The sequence below is a fragment of the Patella vulgata genome, chromosome 6, assembly GCF_932274485.2.
Source record: "Patella vulgata chromosome 6, xgPatVulg1.2, whole genome shotgun sequence".
NCBI lineage: Eukaryota > Metazoa > Mollusca > Gastropoda > Patellidae > Patella > Patella vulgata.
The window spans coordinates 72,939,972-72,955,061 of record NC_065884.2 but is presented as its reverse complement, the minus strand read 5'-3'; the positions used below and the strand labels follow the sequence as shown (position 1 = coordinate 72,955,061).

Sequence of the window (15,090 nt, the reverse complement as noted above, 5' to 3'; positions counted from 1 at the left end):
AGTAGAAACATCTAGTGCCAATATTAAAAAAAATCAACTTGTAGAAAAAACCGCAGCTCGAATTCTTACCAGATCATCAAAACACTCTCATATTACTCCTGTTCTGAAATCAATCTATTGGCTGCCAATCATCTTCAAAAGTCTGTCTTTGACGTATCACTGTGTGAATGGCTTAGCTCAAATATACTTACCTAACTTCAAGTGCCCTCGAGTAACCTCCGGCCGAACACACATTCATCAGTTTTGTTGCTCAAAGTGAAAATTAATATCATTTGGATACGGATCGTGCTCAGTGAATGCATCTAAACTGCGTAACAATCTTCCAGAGATCATTAAATCATCTCAAACCCTTTCTTGTTTTACATCAAGACTTATCAAGATTAATAAAATTAATTTAATTGTATGCACAGTGGACATGCTTCTGTACATGGAGTACGTGCGCTATATAAATGTACATATTATTATTATTATTATTATTATTCGTCAGGCCGAAGTTAGATTTGCACTCCAGCCTCCAAGATGGCGGATGAAATCAGCTGTTCATTTTCCCATCCTTTGCACAAATTTACAGTAAATTAAGCTTTTCAAACTTCATGGTTTGAAAATTTTAACGGTGTTATTGTGAGCTCAGTTTTCGTGATTAGATACTTATTGGATAGATAGATAGATAAATAGATAGATAGATAGATGGATAGCGCTAGATAGATAGTAATAAGTAATTGTTGTTTTAATAATGGAACATAAATTTTTTTAAACTTGAATTTTTTGATGAAAGTATATAATCTGCGTTTATCTTTATTTGTTTATTTCTATTTTTATTATGGCCTGCTGTTAATGGAACTGGAAACCACGTTAATTTGGTTTCAAGTGCCATGTTACACTTTTCAGTGTGTAAATAAAGCGGTTTATGTTTCGTCATTTTTGTTGAAAATCGTTATTTTTCTACAAAAATGGAAATTATTTACTACTGAACGGGTCGAGTGCCACCCATTTTTTTTCTTGATCTTAATACTATAGATCATTGCCTTTTCAGTCAGCATTCCAAAAAAATACTTAAACCCGCAGTGGGTGAGATATAGATAGAATAAAATGACATACCTAAATTGAGCTATTTTCGCACCTTGCAACAATAAGTCCCTGTACCAAAAACCGCTCCATGGAAATCCATCAAACTTTCAAAATGTATTCTCACTAACCATATCTGCTACGCTATAAAGTTTCATTAATCTACTCGTCGTAGTTTAGTTGTACGAAATAATTGAAAAGTGGCCTGAAAATGATGATTTTTTGGCTTTTTTCGGTCTTAAAATTTCAATTTTTTTTCAACACTCTAAAAATGGTTCGATTGATCTAAAATTGTGGCAGTGGGGTTTGGAGGGGTTACCCATCATACATAAAAAAAATGGTGAAAATCGGTCACCCACCATGTGCCGGTCCCTGCATGGTTTTCTCGCAAACGCATTCTTAATATGTCTTTATTCCAAATGGTATGATTGTGTAATTTTACTTCTTACAGAATCTCTGAATCAGACATGTGTAAAGATTCTGGTTTACCCGATCATCAGAGATTGGATAAATTTTCTAAATTTCTCAATCTAATTAAAACACAGATCCTATTTCGTTTTTTATAGTTGAAATTTCGTTTGACTTGTCTTTAATGCTGGAAGAGTTTTTCTATAATCAGTGTTCTGGATGATGTGTGGGATTAGCCAATGAAACGATCTTTCAGGGAGAATTATTCTTGGTGTGAGGTGCACGGAACTCTGAGTAACCCACTAGAAACGTCAATGCTGATTGTCATAGGGTCAAAGGCGGCTTGTGTGACCGCTGACGCGACCTTCTGCTACAACCGGTTAGATCTTCATGTAGTAGGGGCCATTTAATGTATATATATATATATATATATATAGGTATTGCTTGATGAGTGTTGGAGGATGTTATACAGATTTTCATATAGATTTTGGTGGAACGTCCGTTTGGTATCATATATTACACGGTGAAAAGGTGAGAAATATCGTATCCATGGTGATTTTACAGAGAAATTATAAGAATAATGACTTGGCAGATAAATTGAAAAGAAAATTATAGAAATTATAGAAACTTGAACTATCCTTACATTGTCTTCGATCATTGTGATGGCAGAGAAAGTTCATTGGGATTTCCGACGTGGTTTCCCCCTTTCTCCGTGGTGCAGTATGGCGGGCATGAAAAGGATAGCTGTGTAGTCATTCGGTTGGTACGAAAACCGAGCTCCAATGTATACATTGGCTTGCACATAAAAGATCCCTTGTCAGTTGGAATTCGATATAGCAGTAGGCCAAAGTGCCTGGGCAAAATTCCCCCCCCCCCCATAGCACACTGTATGGCATATGCCCCACTCCATTAGCCTAGTAGGAGCAGAACAGTAGGACGTTAAACCCCATTTCATTTTCCTTTTAATAAAATCTTTTGTCTTATCACATGTGTAAAATTAAGTAATAAAAAAGGACAATAAAAGGAGATATTTGGTGGTGTTGGATATGAATATTGATGTGTGTATTTCAGGTATTTTGGTTAATACCCCCGTCAGATAAGAATATAGGTATATATGTATATATTTCAGGTATTTTGGTTAATACCACCATCAGATAAGAATATAGGTATATATGAGAACTGGGTTTTATCAGGGAAACAAGGTGACGTGTTTCTAGCTGATCATGTGGATCAGTGTGAGATGATTACGTTAAAAGCTGGATATACATTTATCATACCTTCAGGTACAGTATAATCTTTATACAGGTAGGGTATCATACCTTCAGGTACAGTATAATCTTTATACAGGTAGGGTATCATACCTTCAGGTACAGTATAATCTTTATAAAGGTAGGGTATCATACCTTCAGGTACAGTATAATCTTTATACGGGTAGGGTATCATACTCTCAGGTACAGTATAATCTTTATACACGTAGGGTATCATACTCTCAGGTACAGTATAATCTTTATACAGGTAGGATGGGGTGTAGGGAAACACTGATCAGCAGTGAGTATTCGCTAGGCAGCTAATATCACTGATAGGGATGACATCCTTGTGGGTTAATGAGCCCCGAATATTACCTTTTTTCCTTCTGCAATTTATATTCTAGAACATTTCTTTGAAGTATTAAAAAAATAATTAAGGTGTTTGAAGTATATGTGGATAAAATATATGTATGTAAAATGGGTATGTCAAATGAGTAAAAGGCATCATTCTGCCTGAACCAATTCACATTATGTAAACATTGCCTGTGCTATCGAGCCAATGATCGCCGCAATGTGATATGACGTCACACGTAGAATGCATATGAACTTTATAAAGGTCAATCATCTTACACAGAGTTATAAATAGAAGGCCTTTGCAATACCTCTGTACAACAGATTGGTGTGGGGGGGGGGGGGGTCTATATACCTTCAGGTAGAGTCAAAACTTGTTTAAAATATGAGAGAGGAAGGGTCTGTCAAAACCTTTTATAAAAGTAGTACAGTAAAGCGTGGGGTGAGGGGTGTCTGTGTAGTTCTGGCAAGGTTGTACAAGGATGTAGAACTCCTTGATTAATTTCACATTTTACGGATAGCATCAAAACTATATTAGTGGGTATTGGAGATATAAGATGAAAGGGGGATAACTCTCATGATGGTTGGTCAAAATGTACAAGACACAGGAATTGGACTATGTTAGAACCGAATTACTCCAGTCTGTCACGATGACTTCTTGTATCATCCCTGAGTCGTGATGAATGATATAGTCTCCCTAGTCGTGACGATAGGAGTAAATATTTATAATTGATATTTCCAGGTTGGATCCACGCTGTTTATACACCGATAGATTCTCTGGTATTTGGAGGAAATTTTATTCATAGTTTTAACATTCTACAGCAGTTACGGGTAGCAGAAGTAGAGGATAGAACACACGTAATATATTATATTCTAACATTGTATATACCCACCTGTCCGACTAGTATCTCAACCTGTTAGACCAGTATATACCCACCTGTCAAACCATATGCATTATGCAATCAAAAGATTTCATATTTAAAATCAATGAGTAAAAAACTGATTCAAATATCGAAATAGATCAATTCTAAATTCTAAGTAATTTTACAACCTCTTCTTTATCTCTCCTAGACAAATGTAGCAAGTAGCAATAATCTTTCAAATTTTTCGAATCTAAAATTTTCCAACATGTTTTGCTGAGATATATTGGATTGATAAACCCTGTGTATAAATCATCCAACGTCTACTTTCTAACAATGTGTAAGAGTTTACACAAGACTGCGGATCGTAAATTGAATATAACAAATCACCATTTATTTTACAAGTCATGGAATTCTGGAGTTAGTCGAGAAATTTTCTTGTTATTTTCCAACCAATTTTCTATTTATCAGTGTAACAGGACATAGGGTTTGGCAAGCATCTGGTCGTCGAATGGAACAACATTAGGTTCTGTATACAGGTGACAGTTCTGTGGAATACAATTACTGAGCGACGTTTCGACTAGGCTTCTCTAATCGTTGTTTTCCATAGAATTGTCACCTGTATTCTCTAGTTCAAATACTAAATGCAATGAATAGGTTAGGCCTATACAGGTGACAATTCTATGGAATACAACAATTCTGTGTAATACAATTACTGCTTATTACTGAACGACGTTTCCACTAGCCTTCTCTAGTAATTGTATTCCATAGAAATGTGACCTGTATACTCTAGTTCAATTACTAAATGCAATGAATAGGTTAGGCCTATACAGGTGACAATTCTATGTAATACAACAATTCTGTGTAATACAATTACTGCTTATTACTGAGAGACTTTCCACTAGGCTTCTCTAGTGATTGTAGGCTATTCCATAGAAAAGTGACCTGTATACTCTAGTTCAATTACTAAATGCCATTGAAACAATTTAATAGGTTCTGTGTGTACCATCGAACCTTTTTTTTGCTCCTTCCCTCCCTACTTTCCAACAGTAGTCATATCTAGATGATTCAGTTACACTATATATGCTCTGAGGAATCAAAAATCTTTTTAAACAATCTGTGGAGTACATACTTATATAAGATTCAAAGGAACAATAAAAAATTCATGCTTACTTGCCCATTTCAATTTTGACCTTCGATATTCATGGGTCCCATAGATTCTTTTGGGCCCTGGGACAGCACACCAGCTGCCCCCCCCCCCCTTGTTGTGAGGCCTGTGTACCTTTACCAGCTTATTGAAGAACCGTTGACTACGGTAGGATATTGAAGTTAGAGTAGGCCATAGCAGCACTTTCAGGTCAAACATATCCCTCACATTGTATGATGTATACAGCCTGATGATTGGTGTAAGACGTTAAAACCCATTTCATTTTACAAATGAGAATTTTTACGAATAATGGTGCCTGTCCAACCTTGTGGGTTTTCTTCATGTGCTCAGGTTTCCTCCCACTGCTAAAGACCCTTACGCGCAAGCAAATTATTTAAATAAGATTGAATCATATGTTAGTCCCAAAATGACCTAGTTTGTGTCGAGTGGATGTTAAACCCCCTCTCTCTCTCTCTCACTCTCAGAATAAGGGCCAACCACATAAACATTTTGTTCTCCTTGTTTTTATTATTATTATTTTTTGTTTAGGTGCCACAAAAGTTCCGCTATCCATTTTACAACGAGATATTATGGTACGTTTTGGAGAGATACGTCTGCTGTTTGACGGGTAAATCATATTTAAAAAAACAGGAACGGAAGAAGGAAGAAATCATCGAAGAACCGCCTGACTCTCCCAATTCTTCTCAGTTTGACGAAGATTCGAGACCGCCCTCGCGTAATCCGGATCCGTTATTAAATCCGGACGACGGAGACGCTAGTAAGGGAAAGACGGATAAAGACGACACAGATAAATTATCACAACGATTAACGATAGAACTGAGAAGAATTGACGAGTCTTCGATAAAGAAGACGAATGAGGAGGGAGAAAGTGGTGTGATGCAGCGCTCGCATCGGAAAGGTGCGGGGGAGTTGTATAAAGGAGGAGAGTACTCGGATGATAGTTCCTCGGAGAAAGACTTTTTGAAGGGTGTCAATGGTAGTGGTGATAACAAAGAGAAGAAACGGGTATATTTAACGCGCTACGAACTCGATGGTCTGTTGAAGTTGGTCGAATGGATTGAGAATTTTCCCGCTCATAAACGGGTTATACCAAAAGATCTGTTGAATCCAGACGCTGTTCTTCAGGATATCAAGGTAAAGTATTAAATAATTAAAATACAGGTGTGACATCATCCTTTGATGTTGGCGTACCATTATTTCAAATAATGGTATGGGCAATGTGCCAAGTGTAACTAGTTAAAATATTTAACCCGAATGACGTATTTCATTTCAAAGCATGTGCAAGTGTCTGTATTTTATATTGTTTAATGTTTTCAAGCTTAAGACATTGCGTAATATATTGAAACAACAGCTTGTGAGTAACGTCACTCGTGTTGTTTCAATATATTACGCAATGTCTTAAGCTTGAGACCATTAAATCTGGAAATAACATAGGTGTCAGACACTCATACAGACTTTGTTCGACACAACCAAGGTAACACACAATGGTCTTCACATCAAAAATGGGGCCATATGGTTAGCATGAGCGCGTTGTATCATAAGGTTTGTCATTGAGTCAACTGCTGTAGTTTCGATTCCCTGGTTGTGCGTGATGAGGAGTAGGGCCGCCTGTTCAACCTCGTGGGTTTTCTCCGGGTCCTCCGGTTTCCTCCCATGGCTAAAGACTCCTACACGCAAGTGAATTATTAAAAAAAAATTGAACCATATGTTAGTCCCGAAATGGCCTACTTTGTGTCGAGTGGACCTTGTAAATTGGACACTTGTTACCTAAATTAAACGATCAGCTTTAAACTGTACAAATTAGATGACAATTCTCTGAAGAAAGATTTGTTATTGAATGAATACGCAAGATTTAATTATACCCGGGTAATCAGGTCCTGTGTACACATTGGCGTGCACGTAAAAGATCCCTTGGCGGTTGATATTCGATATAACAATAGGCCAGAGTTATTGATACAGGTATTATTATATTTCAGCAACTTCTAGTAGATCATATGAACGATGATCCTGTATTATCTATAACTGGTGAACCCATTTGTTCCTGGCCAGAAGCAGAAATAAAGGTAACTTTTATACATCAGTGTGGAAATGTGGCTGCATATTGTAGTCACCTCTTCCCTCTAATTAATTAATTTTAGAATTATGGCCCTTGTTTAACTTTGTAAAACACGGTGAACGATCTAACGATCAAAGTTATCAACCCATCTGTATTAAATCATGCAGAAGTTATTGTATTTCAGCAATTTTATATTTTGTTGCCTGGAAACCAGTCTTCCATACTGTAGTTGTATTTAATTGTTTCAGTGCCCAGAATTATATATACTTTAATGACCATTAGCAAACGTTATATACTGTTTATATCGTCTGCAGAAGATGTCAAATATTTATCAATTTTCCCTTTGTTCACAATTTTTTTTTCTAATTTCCCTTTGTAGACGAATGTTTATCAAATTTTCCTTTCACCATGGATGTATATCATATTTCATTTTGTTTATGAATATTTGTTAAAACAATCTTTATTTTGTCTAGAAAATAAAACTATACAAGCCAAAGTCATCTGGACCTAAAACAGCGAAAGGATCGTCGAAACAAGCAGCAGGTAATCGACGACGTCGAACCCGATGTAAGAAATGTGAAGCGTGTACGAGATCAGATTGTGAAGAATGTAATTTCTGTAAAGATATGAGAAAGTTTGGTGGACCGGGTAGAATGAAACAATCATGTATTAGCAGACAGTGTATGGCGGTAAGTATATATATATACATGGTCAGGTAACTGGCTCTGTAACCCAGGTACAGGTGTTGAATTTCCTCACCACTGTTCAAAAATTAATCATTATACATCAATAATCAATTTGGTTGTTTATTTTTTAACAGTAATCGAGAAATTAAATACTTGTAAATTGAACACTCATTATCAAAATTACATGGTCAGCTTTAAACTGGACACAAGTACAAATTAGATGATTTTGGGTGATTTTAAATGATTTTTATGATTTTTTAAACAAAGATTTGATATTGAATGAATATGACAGAAATTAGTGCTAGATAGATGAGATTAAAATAATACCTAGGTTACAGTATGGGTGATCTAATAATACCTGGGTTACAGTATGGGTGGTCTAATAATACCTGGGTTACAGTATGGGTGGTCTAATAATACCTGGGTTACAGTATGGGTGATCTAATTTAAGGTCTGCCATGAAGTCAAGTTGCATGGTTTTCATACCAAGTTTATACGTGACAAGGAGTAGGTTCGCCTGTCCAATCTCATTGGTTTCTTTGAAGCCTCTGGTTTCCTCTGATGGCTAGAGATCCCTGTGTCCAAGTGAATTATTGAAATGAAGTTGAACCATATGTTAGTCCCGATAACAGTATTCATACACTAGACCTAACCACAAGCTGCCAACTAGTCTTTACCTGTACGCTTGTAAGATCTGTCAAGCTTGTATGCGACAAGGACAAGGGTCACCTATCCAAACTCGTGGTTTTTTTCCCTGATCCTCCGGTTTCCTGCCACTGTGAGATCTTCAGATCATGAGGTCTTGTCATTTAGTCAAGTAGCAAAGAAACTAGTTTGTATTGCGTAGGTGTTAATCTCTCTCTCTCTCTCTCTCTCTCTCTCTCTCTCTCTCTCTACCTGTGTGAGAACCAGGTGTAAATGTGTTTGTTTTTATTTCAGCCTGTTTTACCAAACACAGCCACATGTATGATCTGTGAAGAAGACCATCGTGTAAAATTACCCGATTCTGATGAGACAAGTACAACACTGATGGAGTGTGGGATATGTTGGGAGATCGTACATCCCGATTGTTTGAAGAAGAAATTTGAACAGGTCGATGCTGAAGGTATCGTTAACGAAGATTTACCCAGTAGCTGGGAGTGTCCGAAGTGTTGTCAGAACGGGAGACAGGGACAGATCAAGGTAAAACAAAATCTATTAGATTTATCATTTTATGGTTGAAGGGGTGTTTGGACGACTGCTTTAGATCATAAGGCCTGTCATTGAGTCAAGTGGCGGGGTTTCAATTCCCCGGTTGTACGTGACAAGGAGTAATGTTGCCTGTCCAACCCCATGGGGTTTTCCTGGGTCCTCCGGTTTCATGCCACTGCTAAAGACCCCTACGCGCAAGCGATTTATTGAAATAAAATTGAAACGTGTGTTAGTCCCAAAATAACCTAGTTGGTGTCGAGTGGATGTTAAACCCCATCTCTCTCTCTCTCTCTCTCTCTCTCTCTCTCTCTCTCTCTCACAGAAATTGTATCAACAGGAATGATTAACGCGGGTCTGTCAGAGGTTATTTGACCGCATTCCACAGTGTATGGTGTATTCCCATTGTCATTAGTAGGACGTTAAACCCCATTTGTTTCCGGAGCACATCTCATAAAGTGATCAAGATATCTTTTAGAAACTTAGCACACACATCAACCTATTACAGTAGTTGTGCCTTTTGCTATTTAGGAATTTCTGGGATTTATATTTTTTGTGTTTCTATGGAAACAAATTTGACTTAGTTTTTGGTGTACAATTTTGTTTCCAGAGCATATCTCATAAACCATTCAAGATATCTTCATGAAAATTTATACAAACAGTAACCTATTATAGTATGAATTGTCTTAATATTCCAAGAAATTGTTTTTCCTTCCAAACAAGTGCAATGGTGTGAGATGGTGATGACTGGTCTTGGTTTTTTTTTTATTATTCATTCCTTTGTCTGTTATTATTTGGGGGTCACGGTGGCTAAGTGGGTAAGACGCTGGCTCACTAGCCCGGAGGTCGGGTGTTCGATCCCTGCATTTTACCGAGAAAGTTCATCCAGATTTTCCGTGGTAGTTCTTTCTTGTCAGTGATGCAAGACAGAGGCCTGACAAGGACAGCTGTCTAGTCGTCCGGATGGTACGAAAAACCAAGGTCCTTTGTACACATTGGCAGTTGGAATTCGATATAAGAGTAGGTCGTAGCACTGCTGTCTGGGCTAAATTGCCCTCATAGCACACTGTATGGAATATGCCTGTCTTCGTTAGCCCATTTCGGAGCAGAACAGTAGGACGTTAAACCCCATTTTATTTCATTTCTATTATTATTTATTTCAACCTTTCAGCCGAGATCCAAGCCAAAATGTAAAATAGAAAGTCGACGATCATCAGAAGCCAGCGAATCAGCTTACGAAACAGATGAATATAAAATACCCTCTATAGAAGGTAAAAGGGTTGTTTCCAAGGAAACACCATCTCCTGCAGGTAGTCCTCAACCAGGAACTAGTAATACCAGTGTAGTCATGACAACGCCTGTAAAGAAAGAAGAACCTGAGAAAAAACCTCAAATATCCGCGAAAAAACATAAAGCAACGCCGATAAAAGATGGTATGAATACACCTAGTAAAAAGGTAAGGTTGTTATTCTCAGTTTCCACCATGGTTCCCCCTTGTCAGTGATGCAGGACGGATGGCCTGACAAGCACAGCTGTCTAGTCCTTCGGATGATACGGAAAACTGAGGTCCCGTGTACATATTGCCGTGCAAGTAAAAGATCCCTTGGTAGTTGGAATTCGATATAAGAGTAGGGCGTAGCACCGCTGCCCTGGCAAAATTTCCCTCATAGCACACTATATGGCGTATGCCCGTCATCATTAGCCCAGTTAGGAGCAGAACAGTAGGACGTTAAACCCCATTTCATTTCATTTCATTTTGTTATTTTCAGGACAAATAGATTAAAACAATGACTGGTTTATACACATAGTATGAAGTTGCCAAAATATAGTCATAGGGCCCAATACACATGTATGTGTTAAATAGCTTTATTTTACGTCTGCTTCCATATAAGTGATATCACAGACAAGGGGGCCAATATAAGCACAACACAATTTATATGGAAAACAATCACAAAGTTTAGACAAGTTTTTTCCAATTTGATTAGATTGCAGATCTGTATTTCATTTCATTTTTATACGCCCACATTTAAATGTGGTCGTATATTGTCGTCGCCCCCATCCGTCCATCCGTCCGTCCGTCCGGCGTCCACAAGCTCTAGAGGCTAAAGTTAATATCCGATTGACTCTAAATTTATACACAGTGTTTAAGGTCTTTAGACGAAGAAGCCTATTGATTTTCAGCGATTTCCGATAATTACTGCCAGAGTTATGGCCCTTGATCCCTTCAAAAAATCTTGTGGACGCTCTAGAGGCCAAAGTAAATATTCGATTGATCTTAAATTTATACACAGTGTTTAAGGTCATGAGACGAAGAAGCCTATTGATTTTCAGCGATTTCCAATAATTACTGCCAGAGTTATGGCCCTTGATCCCTTCAAAAAATCTTGTGTTCGCTCTAGAGGCCAAAGTTAATATCCGATTGATCTTAAATTTATACACAGTGTTTAAGGTCATGAGACGAAGAAGCCTATAGATTTTTAGCAATTTCCGATAATTACTGCCAGAGTTATGGCCCTTGATCACTTCAAAAAATCTTGTGGACGCTCTAGAGGCCAAAGTTAATATCCGATTGACTTTAAATTCATACACAGTGTTGAAGGTCATGCGACAAACAAGCCTATTGATTTTTAGCAATTTCCGATAATTACTGCCAGAGTTATGGCCCTTGATCACTTCAAAAAATCTTGTGGACGCTCTGGAGGCCAAAGTTAATATCCGATTGACTTTAAATTCATACACAGTGTTGAAGGTCATACGACGAAGAAGCCTATTGATTTTTAGCAATTTCCGATAATTACTGCCAGAGTTATGACCCTTGATCCCTTCAAAAAATCTTGTGTACGCTCTAGAGGCCAAAGTTAATATCCAATTGACATTAAATTTATACACAGTGTTTAAGGTCATGAAACAAAGAAGCCTATTGATTTTCAGCGATTTCCAATAATTACTGCCAGAGTTATGGCCATTGATCACTTCAAAAAATCTTGTGGACGCTCTAGAGGCCTAAGTTAATATCAGATTGGCTTTAAATTCATACACAGTGTTTAAGGTCATGAGACGAAGAAGCCTATTGATTTTTAGCAATTTCCGATAATTACTGCCAGAGTTATGGCCCTTGATCACTTTGAAAAATTTTGTGGACGCTCTAAAAGCCAAAGTTAATATCCGATTGACTTAAAATTTATACACAGTCTTTAAGGTCATGAGACGAAGAAGTCTTGATTTTTAGCAATTTCCGATAATTACTGCCAGTGTTATGGCCCTTGATCACTTTGAAAAATCTTGTGGACGCTCTAAAGGCCAAAGTTAATATCCGATTGACTTTAAATTTATACACAGTGTTTAAGGTCATGAGACGAAGAATCCTATTGATTTTCAGCGATTTCCGATAATTACTGCCAGAGTTATGGCCCTTAATCACTTTGAAAAATCTTGTGGACGCTCTAGAGGTCAAAGTTAATATCCAATTGACTTTAAATTTATAAGTTTATTATAAATGTTTCATTACCGAAAATTAAAAATATGTGACAACTCTTGTTGACTGCCCGGACGATTTAGCTGCTGTGGGCGTATGTTTTGTTGCCTGGCAACCTATCTTTTTATACTTTCGGTGGCCTACTTTACATGAAGATCTGAGCGGTTCTAGTGGAAGGTCGCGTCGGGTCGTACGAGCAGATTTTGACCCTATGACGTCATACATTGATTAATCAATCAGCGTTGACGTTTCTAGTGGTTTACCCACAGTTCCATGCATCGCACACCAATAATTAGCCGTAGCAGACTGTTTCATTAGCTAATCCTTCACATCAACCAGAATGCCGGTAATATAATAACTCTTCCAGATCCTAGTGTAGTAAAGACAAGTAAAACAAAATTTTGAACTATAAAAAACGAAACGAAATAGAATCTGTGTTTTAATTAGATTGATTTTTGTCTTATCGTTCAAGAAGATGATACATATCGAAACGTCATGATACGAAAGTCTATTCCTTAGTTTGGAAGCTGCAATTTCAAATTACATTAATATGTCGTATTATTGTTTCAGATAAAGTTATCACCCGTCAAATCCATTAAACTTGAATCTCCGTCAGCGACCAAAAGATCTGGTAGATTGCAGAAACAGTTACCTGGAGATGACCTTGACCTTAATATCAAGAGACCTAAACGAGAGGTAGTGCTGCCTCGACGATATTTAGATTAGAGAGAAACCAAATGGCCCATCTTTAAGTTAGATCAGTTTTAAGTCAGGATTATAAATTAGAATTTTATCAGGAGAAACAGATCTCTCAAGTCTTAAAAGCTGCTGATCGCTGTCACCTTTTATTATGTCCCGTGTACAAATTGGCATGCACATAAAGGATCCCTTGGCAGTTGGAATTTGATATAAGAGTAGGCCGTAGCGCACCCTGCCCGGGCAAAATTTCCCTCATAGCACACTGTATGGTGTATGCCCGTCTTCATTAGCCCAGTTTAGGAGCAAAACAGTAAGACGTTAAACCCCATTTCATTTCATTTCATTTCATTTCATTTCACCTTTTATCACACAATATCGAAATTTGATTGGCTTAATCCACGCTTAAATTGATTATTTAATTAAAGGTCACCCAAAAAGCTTCATAATATTTTTAGATAAAGCAAGTAATTATGTCAACAAATCCTTTCCAAGTGTAGTATGAAACAGAATGTCAATGTTACCTGCAACAAAAAACAAGCTGTGACGTATTTTTAGTCAATTGTTTATTGTCGGAAAGTTACAATGTAACATGCTACAGGTATAAACAAGCTGTCACGTAATTTTACAACTACTCACGGAAATGGCTAACGTTGAAATTTACCATCCAAAGATTCTAGCTTGCTTGGTTTGACCATAGCCCGTTCATATGGTCTGCCCGTCTTCATTAGCCCAGTCAGTACAGAGAAGTTAGACCATAAACCCCATTTCATTTCATTTTTATATGATCTGCAGAAGATGCCCAATGTTGATACATTTTCAATTGATCATATCTTTGTAAATACCAAACAAAATTGAACAAACTCCCTCAAATGACAATCAGCACTTTTAGAATATGTTTTTAGGATTGACGTCTGCTTCCACCTTAGCTGATATCACGAACATGTTTTTTTTTTTAAAGATGGGCCTAGTTTTCTCTTTTATCCTGCTACGACTGCTGTATCACATTTAACATCCAATCAAATTGTTTGTCTTGGTTTTTGACAATTTGTTTTCAGCAATTTCTATTGGTTGATTATTCATCAATTAAAAGTGTTAATTATCACTTGTTATATTTCATAGTTTATGTTGATAAACACCATCTTAAATCATCTCATCACTGGCTTCATAACTCTAGGTGTTTCATATCAATTCTTCTTACTTTTCATCAATATTAATAAGAGTGATTCGATTATTGTCCCGTTTCAAGAGCGGGAGTTTAAATCATTTGCCCGTTTAGAATTTGGTACCTGTAAATGACTGCCTCAGTTTCCTGAAGAAATTATTTTATTTACATTTGAGTTTTGTTCATCACTTTTTAAATGGCCTGAAACTGCCTGAGTTACAGATATTGTATACATTGAAACTACTGTATCTAAAACAAAACTTGAGACAGATATTGTATCATATATACATTGAAACTACTCCACCATAGACTGTTTGAGTTACAGAATTAGTTTATGCTAGGTGAGAAGTATTTTCTATCGGTCTGGGTGATAAATGATTAATGTCAGCTATTGATGTAACTCGGGTTGAGTAGAGGGAGAAGTATTTTCTGACGGTTTGGGTGATAAATGATTAATGTCAGCTATCGATGTAACTCGGGTTGAGTAGAGGGAGAAGTATTTTCTGACGGTCTGGGTGATAAATGATTAATGTCAGCTATTGATGTAACTCGGGTTGAGTAGAGGGAGAAGTATTTTCTGACAGTCCGAGTGCTAAATGATTGATGTCAGCTATTGATGTAACTCGGGTTGAGTAGAGGGAGAAGTATTTTCTGACGGTCCGAGTGCTAAATGATTGATGTCAACTATCGATGTAACTCGGGTTGAGTAGAGGGAGAAGTATTTT

The 15,090-nt window shown here is 37.2% G+C and overlaps 1 protein-coding gene across 1 annotated transcript in view; it reads left to right on the top strand.

Moving 5' to 3' along the window:
• LOC126825555 (lysine-specific demethylase 2B) overlaps positions 1 to 15,090 on the top strand; it is a 48,344-nt gene that overhangs the window by 26,134 nt on the left and 7,120 nt on the right. The window contains exons 7-15 of the mRNA XM_050555200.2: positions 1,911 to 2,004; positions 2,603 to 2,756; positions 3,814 to 3,929; positions 5,628 to 6,233; positions 7,076 to 7,162; positions 7,629 to 7,844; positions 8,781 to 9,023; positions 10,201 to 10,485; positions 13,075 to 13,200. Coding sequence (XP_050411157.1) covers positions 1,911 to 2,004; positions 2,603 to 2,756; positions 3,814 to 3,929; positions 5,628 to 6,233; positions 7,076 to 7,162; positions 7,629 to 7,844; positions 8,781 to 9,023; positions 10,201 to 10,485; positions 13,075 to 13,200 — 1,927 coding nt within the window. The remainder of the gene's footprint in view (positions 1 to 1,910; positions 2,005 to 2,602; positions 2,757 to 3,813; positions 3,930 to 5,627; positions 6,234 to 7,075; positions 7,163 to 7,628; positions 7,845 to 8,780; positions 9,024 to 10,200; positions 10,486 to 13,074; positions 13,201 to 15,090) is intronic.